Source organism: Dreissena polymorpha, chromosome 4 (assembly GCF_020536995.1).
Source record: "Dreissena polymorpha isolate Duluth1 chromosome 4, UMN_Dpol_1.0, whole genome shotgun sequence".
Lineage (NCBI taxonomy): Eukaryota > Metazoa > Mollusca > Bivalvia > Myida > Dreissenidae > Dreissena > Dreissena polymorpha.
In genome coordinates this window covers 109,736,391-109,746,964 of record NC_068358.1, presented here as the reverse complement: position 1 = coordinate 109,746,964, position 10,574 = coordinate 109,736,391, and the positions used below count along the sequence as shown (strand labels likewise).

The 10,574-nt window shown below is 37.3% G+C and overlaps 1 protein-coding gene across 1 annotated transcript; it reads left to right on the top strand.

Annotated features, from left to right (window-relative positions):
• Positions 1-1,657: 1,657 nt before the first annotated feature.
• LOC127878692 (uncharacterized) lies at positions 1,658-8,831 on the top strand. The gene is made up of 4 exons (XM_052425221.1): positions 1,658-1,861; positions 4,211-4,270; positions 5,347-5,431; positions 7,927-8,831. The coding sequence occupies exons 1-4, from the start codon at positions 1,658-1,660 to the stop codon at positions 8,211-8,213; spliced, it is 636 nt and encodes a 211-aa protein (XP_052281181.1). The 3' UTR covers positions 8,214-8,831.
• The last annotated feature ends 1,743 nt before the right edge of the window (positions 8,832-10,574 follow it).

Sequence of the window (10,574 nt, the reverse complement as noted above, 5' to 3'; positions counted from 1 at the left end):
TCAGTTTTTTTCATATACGAAAACAGTAAAATGTACTCCCAAAAAACAGTGAAACAAATAGACGAAAACAGTATGTATGTAAACCAAAAGTTTTGGTGTTATATATGAAGTTCTTTTCCCACTTTTTCACTGTTTTCGACTTTTCGTGGAAGAATTTAATTTCCGATTTTTTCTCTCAACTCACACGATTAACTTTTCTTTATATTTGGTATTGTTATTTCAATCTGTGGGCAAAAAGAAACTAGTTATTTTTCGCTTCGATGACATGACTGTTCAGGGTTTTTGTCTTTATAGTGAACATGTGTGGATAATCGACTGTTTCATATTCTTTGTACCAATATAATCCGCATATATGTACTATAAGTATACCAGTCTACATACAAGGTGCGAGCTTCCGCATATGGGTATTCGGACTTTCTATTAATTGACCTGCGGTTAAGCGTTCACAACATCGAGCGCATTTAGCAATATAACTCTTTTTGTTCACTATTCTTCACTTGCAAAAAAATTCTAGTGGCTTAAAACTTAACTCGCAATCGGCATTTTTCACTCGCATTTTGCGAGTGTGCGAGTGTTAATTTCGAGCCCTGACAGTTACAGAAAACAGCATAGCAACCGGGTGTAATAATTGATCGCTTTAAATTATAAGTTTGGTAAGTCCAAAATGTTTGATTACAGTACCGGTTCGTGTGTTCTTACTGTTATACTGTATATATTGCATTTTATTATTTAAATAATTTCACACGATTTATTCTTGTACAGAGAGTTACTTTAAAATAAAAAAAATCAACTACGAAATCTTGTTTGTCGCTGTTAATTGTCTATCGTTACCAGCACTCACGGGCGAGTATACGGTTACAATCGGGGATTGTATGGGATTTTTCCATATACATTTGCGCTCAGTCGACACGAAATCTTATTTTATGGCATTAAATAAGTAATGCAATCCTTATCCATATAATTCTTATACGCTTTGAATTGCGAATAAAGTATTTTTATTTAAATTAAACATGCAAGAGTAAGTGTAAAATGTATTCAGTTGTTACGTAGAACGGTCCATGAACAACCTTAGTCTTGCTGGTATACGCACGTGTAATGTAATCGTTGTCTATACGCAATTAATAAAATTTCATAAGTTCCACAACGCTTTTTAATACGTCTCAACATGCGAAAATTGTATGACGCAGATAAATATAATGTCATTAGTTATTTAATATAATACTAGCGAATAAGCCACCTTAATATATCGACTCGATGCACATTGATTGGGTTCCTTTAGCTCTGTAATGCAAGTAAGACCGATAATATGCGCATGTGAATGTTAACTGGGATAGATCAACAGATACTCATCATTATTAAACCTATGTGGCAGAGTCCCGGTCAACCCCGAACAAGCTACGGTTTATCCGGTGAAGCCCCGGCAGAGCCCAGGTTGTCGCCGGTAATGCCCAGGTGGAGCCCCGGTAAAAGCCGGCAGCGTTCCGGCAAAGCCCCGGTCTACCGTAACTCCGCCGAGACTCACAGGCCACGGGCTATCCTGGCAACAGACCTGGCAGAGCTACGGCGACGCCCGTTCGGTTTAATTGCGGTCGTCGCCGGTAATGACCCCCCGATGTGCCGGTGGCGTCCCGGCAGAGCGCCGGTTTCCTTTATACCAATGAGCTGGCTATACCGGGATTCTGCCGGCATTTACCAGGGCTCCACCTGGGCACCACCGGCGACAACCGGGGGCATTGCTGTAGCTCTGCCGGGTATGTATAGCCCCCGGTGGAGCAACGGTGCCGTCCGGCACCGGGTTGTTCCGGTGCCGTCCCGGTTGTTTGTTACCGGTGCCGCGCCGCGAGTCGATCCGGTCCTCACGGTAACTACCGGTTCTTCCCGCGGTATTAAACATTTTAATACTTACCCGGTGCAGCGTGGAGACCCCAGTTGTCCCCGGTCGTCTCCGTTCACCCTATCGTCCCCGGTTCATCCGGTAGAGCCCGGTTCATCCCGGTAGATCCGGATCACGCACCGGGGCTCCACCGGCATCATAGTGAGAGTAGGCCTTAAGACCGTATACGCGCATTTCAATGTACACAGATCAATAGGCAACAATCTCGATAATCCAGAATTAAATCGTATAAGCACGATGTGAAAGTTATCTGGATACAAATTTATATGTGCTCATTTGTTCCCCAACGCTATACCACGCGTATAAAACTTGCGAAGATCGTATAGAAGCATGTAAATAGAAGTTACACAATGCACTATAAATCTGTATTCAGAACTCAATCTGTTGTGCACGTTCTACATATAACGTCTATATGCAAATAGAAGTTACACAATCTTCACTGAAAATCTGTATTCAGAACTCAATCTTTTTTTCTTACGCTATTATAAACCACAATTCTACGACAAATTATTGACGCAGACGAATAGGGTTCATCATAATAATTGCACTAAAATCTGCATTACAAATTCTAATAGTGCCGCAAAATATACACCTCCAACTGTTCATCACGTGATACACAATCTGCACAAAATCTGTTTTCTGAATTCAAACTGTTCTGCGCGTCTGCATATAACACTAACCATTGTAGGTTACAAATGCCCAATTAATTCCTTCTTGTATATATAGAATTCGCAATCTTTGATCTCAAATTTCACCATGACCGAGCGATAAGCCAATATATAACTATACATGACTGGAAAGGTGGTTTCATAAACTTACAAAAAAAACTGCATTTGAAAAAATTCTATACGGGTAGTGTAACTCAAATAATTACCTTAGAGCATATGAACGGTTTTGACAGCTACCGGCACTGCCATTTGAAGGCAAAAAACCATGCCCTACTATTGAGGCTGGCAACCACTAACATACAAAGAAATGCACAAATCAGGCCTTTGCCCTGTGACTTACACATGTACCTTAAACTGACACCTAAACTCTTCATTTCAGATACATTTTTAAAATCTTATGCACCAGGACCTGCATCATATGTACTAAGTAGCAAACCGACTGCATGTAACCCCCCAAATTCCACTTCCGTTTAGGATAATGTAACCTATAGGGAACCCAACCCCTTCAAATTGAATAAAGCACTTTTCCAGAGGTATATCTGTTTTAAAAAAGATCACAAAGTTCCAGTACATGACACACAGATTTATTCATTATAAGTTGACGTTGACGGAAAACGTCAGCGCGTAATCAGCATGTGTTCACGACAAGTATTAAGGTAGAAGTGCGACCGTTGCTTTACATCATACAGACAGCACTTAAACACAATACAAGGCATCACTTTCCATTCCAAAGTCATAGCAGATGTAACATATGGTTTCATGCGAAGTGAAAACTATCATCAAGCCCGCATTATCTGCATGCATCATAGCAGTTTGAACAAGGATATCTCAGGTTTTTATATATTTTTTGGCACATAATTTAGGTATAAATCTGCATGGCGAAGCAACATTCTGATGTCATTTGATTCCAACAAAGGCTGCTTGCATGGACGAGGAAAACAAACACTATAAATCCTGACGCGTTTCAACGTCATCCTCAGACAGATTCTTTATGGTTTCTGTCACACGGGGAACTTATGATACCCGGCTCGAGTTCCTTATCTCGGACAGGCTTCGGAAAGTGTCAGTCTGGCCCGGGTGCTCAATGAATTGTAATTCGACGGAAAACTAATAAGTCCTGTTAAGTGCATGCATTTACGACCACTTACAGGGCGCTATACGGTTACAATCGGGTAAGTGGGATTTTTACATTACAGTAAGCGCTCAATAGTCTGTGTGGCTTTATTTACTGGCAACGGATAAGTAACCATCCTTATCACATTGCGTTCACACTGGCTTTAATTGCGACTAAAATGTGGTTTCAGAGCGCAGTAATTGTTAAAAAACAACAATTTGCCTAATTTTGGTGACAGAAGTGTGTGCCATGATATCAAAGAAATCATTTTACAATAGATTTCGTTGAAAATACGCAGACGTACTAACCTGCATAAGACACCGATCCTCTCGACACGACGGGCGAGTGTTGAGGGACGCCGAATAAGTCATACTGTGCAGTTATTTGATATAATGTCACTTCAGCCGGACTTGTAACCAATTGGATGCAGCATTGATAGGGTTCCTTTAGACTAATTCGACACCACCTATAAATGTACATTTAGGTTACGTATAATCAACAGGTCACTCATACATTATTCCCTGAATGTTTCAGAGCACGGTCTATCACAACAACATCGTTCCCGGTGAAAGAAAGCAGAGCCCATTATCGCCGGTAATGCCCAGCTGAATACTTGATTTAACTTGAACTCAGCAAGATATCCGGTCAGGTAAATAAGGCAAAGTAGTGTTATCCTGAGTAGATCTGCCTGGCGGGATTGAAAGCGAAGGCAGATAGCAGTGTGGTCCAAAATTGCTTGCATGGAAAAACAACACGGTTTACATTTTAAATAGTAAAAGGCTAAAGTAAACAATAGCCATAAATACAGATGAACCACCGACAGGAACCGGTTCATTATTGAGATTGATGCAAATTAATGTCAAAATGTCACTGAAAAACAATACCGAGTGTTCCCGGTAGTCTTTCCCGGTGTCTTCGGAACAGGTTTCGGGAGTGGTTTTCAAGCATTTAAACCCCTTAAACCCAAGTGCAACAGCCCAATTGCGGTCGTCCCTTAATCCCTGGGTCCCGGTGACATCTGGTAGCCCCGTTTCATACAGAGAGATTTTGATGGTAAATTGTCAACATAGTGAAGTAGGCCTTAAGACCGTATACGGAAGTTCTTAAAGGTTACACATGCCCAATAATTTCGTATAATCCAGTTAAATATATAGAATTCGCAATATCTTGATCTCAAATTTCACTCATGACCGAGCGATAAGCCAATATATAACTATACATAGACTGTAAAGGTGGTTTCACAACTTACAAAAAACTGTATTGAAAAAATTCTATACGGTTGTGCACTCTAAATAATTACGTTAGAGCATATGAACCGGTTGACAGCTACCGGCACTGCCATTTGAAGGCAAAAACCATGCCCTACTATTGAGGCTGGCAACCACTATTATAAAGAAATGCACAAATCAAATTTTGCCCTGTGACGAAATATGGTTCATTAATCTGACACCTAAAAACTCATTCAAAATTTTTAAAACTATACACCTCCCTGTTCATCAATGATACTAATATGCAAAACACTGTTTGTAATTCCAAAATGTCCAGTTGCTTTAAAACTAACCTGTAAATAGCCTTGAAGTGTTGTAGTTTTTACGAAACAATTGTATTTTACAAAACGGTGCGATAATAACAATGACACTAGCCGGACGATTTTTGTTGCATTTACCTAAACGTGTTATTTTAAAAACACATACGTTTTCAAGGGCTCAATATTTCTAAACCAAGTAGCCCAGTATGCTGTACCTGCTAAAAAAGGTGAATTTCTCAGAAAAAAATACGTAATTCACCTGAGATTGTATATAGGGTACACTTGTTTATGTTAGGTTACAAGCCACTATTTGTGCCTTGTTGAAGGACATCTAGTCTGCTATAAACACATACAATTGTATTACTGTGGTGCTGTGTGTGGTGGGAATTTTTGTTTCATTATTAAATAGTTTTTACCCTTCTATCAAATATATTGTTTTAAAGTAAACAAACAACCTTTTAACAATTTTCTAGAAGTTTTCTCCATAATAACCATTTTTGGATTTTTTTGGCGAAATGCTTTCAGATGTCTACCTACATAGTAACAGATTAAGTTTGAGTTTTCTTTCTGGTCCATTTATTTTATAAAGTTGCTGGCCTTGTCAAATATCAATGGATAATAACTTCGTCATGAGGTTTTCAATCCAGATATAGCATCATTCTGTGTGGCATCAGAGTGGAGTAGGGGGCATTGTGTTTCTCAAATGCAGCTCTTGTTTTCTGCTGAATCGCTAAGAGCAGGAAGTCCTGGCTTGATACCCGCTAATTAATAAAATAATTATTATTCATAAGAACTGCGTTGTGCTTCTGGTTCTGCCCGAAGCAAAATTCAACTGAATAAGATAGTTCAAAGTTGAATTCTAGTTTTGTAGCATGGTTTCATTTCAAACTACTACAGATATTGACCTTTAAACATGTCTTTGCACTCATATCAGGTTACTGACAGAAAATGTACATTATAGTATCTGGCAGTGGAATAATTGAGAGAGATGTGCTGTCTTGGGACAACTCATTTTAACCCTTTCAGTGCGGGAACCGAATTTTAAAGGCCTTTGCAAACAGTTTGGATCCAGATGAGACGCCACAAAACGTGGCGTCTCATCTGGATCCAAACTGTTTGCTATTCTGATAGTATTCTTTGAAAAAATCGAAGAAAATGCTAATTTTAGAAATTCAGCAGACGACATTTTAGCAGACGACAAATTTCCCAGCATGCAAAGGGTTAATGGTCAAGCAAAACAACTTTATCTGCAATAACAAGACCTAGAGTTTTGACACTGAGAACGTATCATCAGATAGTATCCCTCAACAAAGTTTGTTCAAATTGTCCCATAGGAAAAAATATGACATATAATGGCTCTTTTCATTAAATACTTTATTAGCAAACGAACTTCAGAATTTTCTTCTAAAATAGACAAGGCCAATAGTTGTAATTTTTAACATGCAACATCAGATAGTGGTCCTGTACTAAGTTGGTTCAAGAAATGCCTTTTTGGTCTGAATTGGCCACACCTATTTGTTGGGGTGATAGGTTTAATATAGACTTACAAATAAAGACATCTTGAAATTATACTTCTGTTGTCAAATGTAGCCCTTAAGAAGGCAAGTATTTTACAACTGTGCAACCAATGTGCATTCCAGGATCCTCAGGGTCCTCTTGGCTCAATAAACTGCATGGAATGTTATCAACCATTTTTAACCCTTTGCATGCTGGGAAATTTGTTGTCTGCTAAAATGTTGTCTGCTGAATTTCTAAAATTAGCATTTTATTCGATTTTTTTCTAAGAATACTATCAGAATAGCAAACAGTTTGGATTCTGATGAGACGCCACGTTCTGTGGTGTCTCATCTGGATTCAAACTGTTTGCAAAGGCCTTCAAAATTCGATTCCAGCACTGAAAGAGTTAAGAATACTTCATAATAATGATATTTTAAAAGAAATATTTGTATAAGCAGTAAACAGGGAATGTAATTTACATGTATGTACCATGCTGTCGAATTCAATTTTGCACTTGGTTTGCTCTTTGTTTTGGAAGAAAAAGAGAAACAATACATACATGTACATGAGATGTAACTGGTATTTAAAACGAGGGAACATGAATAATAAATGTGTTTCAATGTAATTCATAACGTCCAACTGCTGATTTCAACATAAAGTACAACATGGAAGTAAAAAAATGGTGCAATCATCTTTGATAATTTCTTTTGATGATTGAAGAGAATATAACTAAGTTCTTTGTTATGGCTTTTCCCCAAATGTGAGCTTTCCTTTGCACTCTTGACCAAAACTGGAACAATAGTGACAACATAATTTTTTAACTACATTTGTATTCCCAACTGCTCTTAATTCATCTAACAAAATATGTGCCTCAAAGTTAGTATAATTTATATAAAATAAAACAGTAAAATATTATTATTTTATTTCAAAAAAGCATAAACAAATCGAATTATGCTTCCCTAAGAAAAGAAAACTCTTCTACTGAAATATTTTCCATATGAAGGTCTATACCACATTTCCCCCAAAGGTAAACAATTCACTAAATGGCCATAGCATAACAAGTGAGAGCAGGTATTGTCTCATAATTATTAAGTCACAACTGGCTGTTCTTTTATCACAAATTGTTACACTGTAGTATGTGAGTTGAATAATTTACATCAGCTGTAGTATGAATTAAACACCATTAAACATGGAAAAAAATCCAATCAAGTTTTTCTGATTGCAGCTGCTGGAAAAGGACCTCCCCAAAAAGGTGCAAAAAAAAAGTTTGAAGTGGAGACCAATGCAGAGCTGCTGTGTACCCGTCTGTGTGGTGGGAATGTCTTTAAGGAAGGGGAGGACCCAGTGTTAGGCAAGGATGAAGACTATCCAGACTGGCTGTGGAAATTGCGGACTGAGAAAGGACCTATTCCACTTGAAGAACTGACAGAAGACGATACTCGATACTGGCGACGTCTCCGGAAGATGACAATGAAAGAGAATAATAAATTAATGAAAATAAGGAAATTCTAATTGGATTTAACTTTAATGTAAATTCTTTGCTAATAAATTGTTTTATATTAAGCCATTATCTCATATTTCGTTCATTAAGATAGAAAAAAAGTATAATTTACATTCAGTGTCTGCATATCTATATCGCCGTATGGCACTGTGTACATTTTGCTAATATATCAAGTGAATCAAGTTTTCTTTATTACATGAATGGATCTTAAAATGATTTCTTAATTGTGAATATGTCTTGAACTTTGGTTAATTATTCTTAGCATATATCAAACTAGATTTTATATAAATCTTGTAAGGCAAGGTAATTTATTATGTTAATACATGAAAAATGTTGATTTAATGAGATGCATCTTATTATAATGAGTATCATTTACTATTACTTAGAAATGAATTAGAAACATTAAAATGGATGGAGATATTATGATAATTTTTTTTATAGGTATCTTACGTACATGTATGTACCTTACTTGTGATTCCATTGGAGGAATATTAGGTCAAGATCTCGTAAAGGCTTGAGCTTGTATGGGGTATGGTTTTTACATTTTGTGTTTTGATAGCTGATATGCAGACCTAGCATGGGATTGTACAATTATTTAAATTCAATGAATATCTAAAACATTGAAAACACCGCTTTGTTACATATCTATTTTTCTTGTTGTCTAAGTTCCTTGCTATGTTTTGGAATATTTATGCCCCCTTTGAAGAAGAGGGGGTATATTGTTTTGCACATGTCGGTCGGTCCATCCACCAAATGTTTTCCAGATGATGACTCAAGAACACATGGGATCAGGAATGTTCATAGGTACATTCATCATGACTGGCAGATGACCCCTATTTATTTTCAGGTCACTAGGTCAAAGGTCAAGGTCACAGAGACTCGAAACAGTAAAATTATTTCCGGATGATAACTCAAGTATGCTTAAGCCTGGGATCAGGAAAGCTCATAGGGACATTGGTCATGACTGACAGATGACCCCTATTGATTTTCAGTATTCTCGGTCAAAGTTCAAGGTCACAGTGACTTGAAGCAGTAAAATGGTTTCCTTATGATGACTCAAGAATGCTTAGGCCTAGGATCATGAAACTTCATAGGGGTATTGGTCATGTCTGTCAGACGATTCCTTTAGATTTTGAGTGACTAGGTCAAAGGGCAAGGTCACAGTGATCTGAAACAGTAAAATTCACACAATGACTGCCACTACAACTGACAGCCCATTTGGGGGCATGCATGTTTTACAAACAGCCCTTGTTCAATACGGGTTTTTATTTTAATACCTGTTAGGTCATAAAGGATTAATTTTTCTGATTCAATCTATGATCAATTTTATGCAGGTAGTCTGTAGCCCCATTTGCATTATCACATTACTAAACAATTGCATATTTAAATAACAATAATTGCATATTCAAATAACAACAATTGCATATTCAAATAACAACAATTGCATATTCAAATAACAACAATTGCATATTCAAATAACAACAATTGCATATTCAAATAACAACAATTGCTTTCTGACCACCTTAAAAATTTAAGTCCTTTAAAACAAAAATTATATATTATATTTATTTAATGTTTCTGTACATTTGTGGATGAGTTAATCTTTGCAAAATCGCACTTTGTTTCGCGATTTTTAAAATGTTTCATACTAGTTTGAAAAATTCATAAAAAACCTATTCACCCTGTAGAATTATTTGTGTATTTTTAGCTCACCTGAGCACAAGGAGCTCAATGGTGAGCTTTTGTGGTCACCTTTTGTCCATCTTGATATCTTTGAAGAGTTCAAAAATGGTTCCGGTTGGTTAAAAAACATGGAGTGGATTTTTCCTTATATGTCTTTAGTTAAACTTTGTTAACACTCTAGAGGCCACATTTTTTGTCCGATCATCATAAAACGTGGTCAGAAGATTTTTCCCAATGACGAGCTCGAAAATGGTACCGGTTAGTTGAAAAACATGGCCTCCAGGGGCGGAGCATTTTTCCTTTTATGGCTATATATGGCTACAGTAAAACCTTATTAACACTCTAGAGGCTACTTTTATTGTGCGATCTTAATGAAACTTAGGTAGTCAGAAGATTTCCCAATGATATCTTGGACGAGTTAAAAAATGGTTCTGGTTGGTTAAAAAGCACGGCCGCCTGGGGGCCAGGCATTTTTCCTTTAATGGCTGTAGTAAAAATGTGTTAACACTCTTATAGTCACATTTATAATCCAATATATGAAACTTGGTCAGAACATTTGTTCTAATGATATCTTGTATGAGATCGAAAATGGTTCTGGTTGGTTGAAAACCATGGCTGCCAGGGGGCGGGGCATTTTTTCTTTATTTTGCTATAAAAAAAACACTTGTTAACACTCTAGAGGCCACATT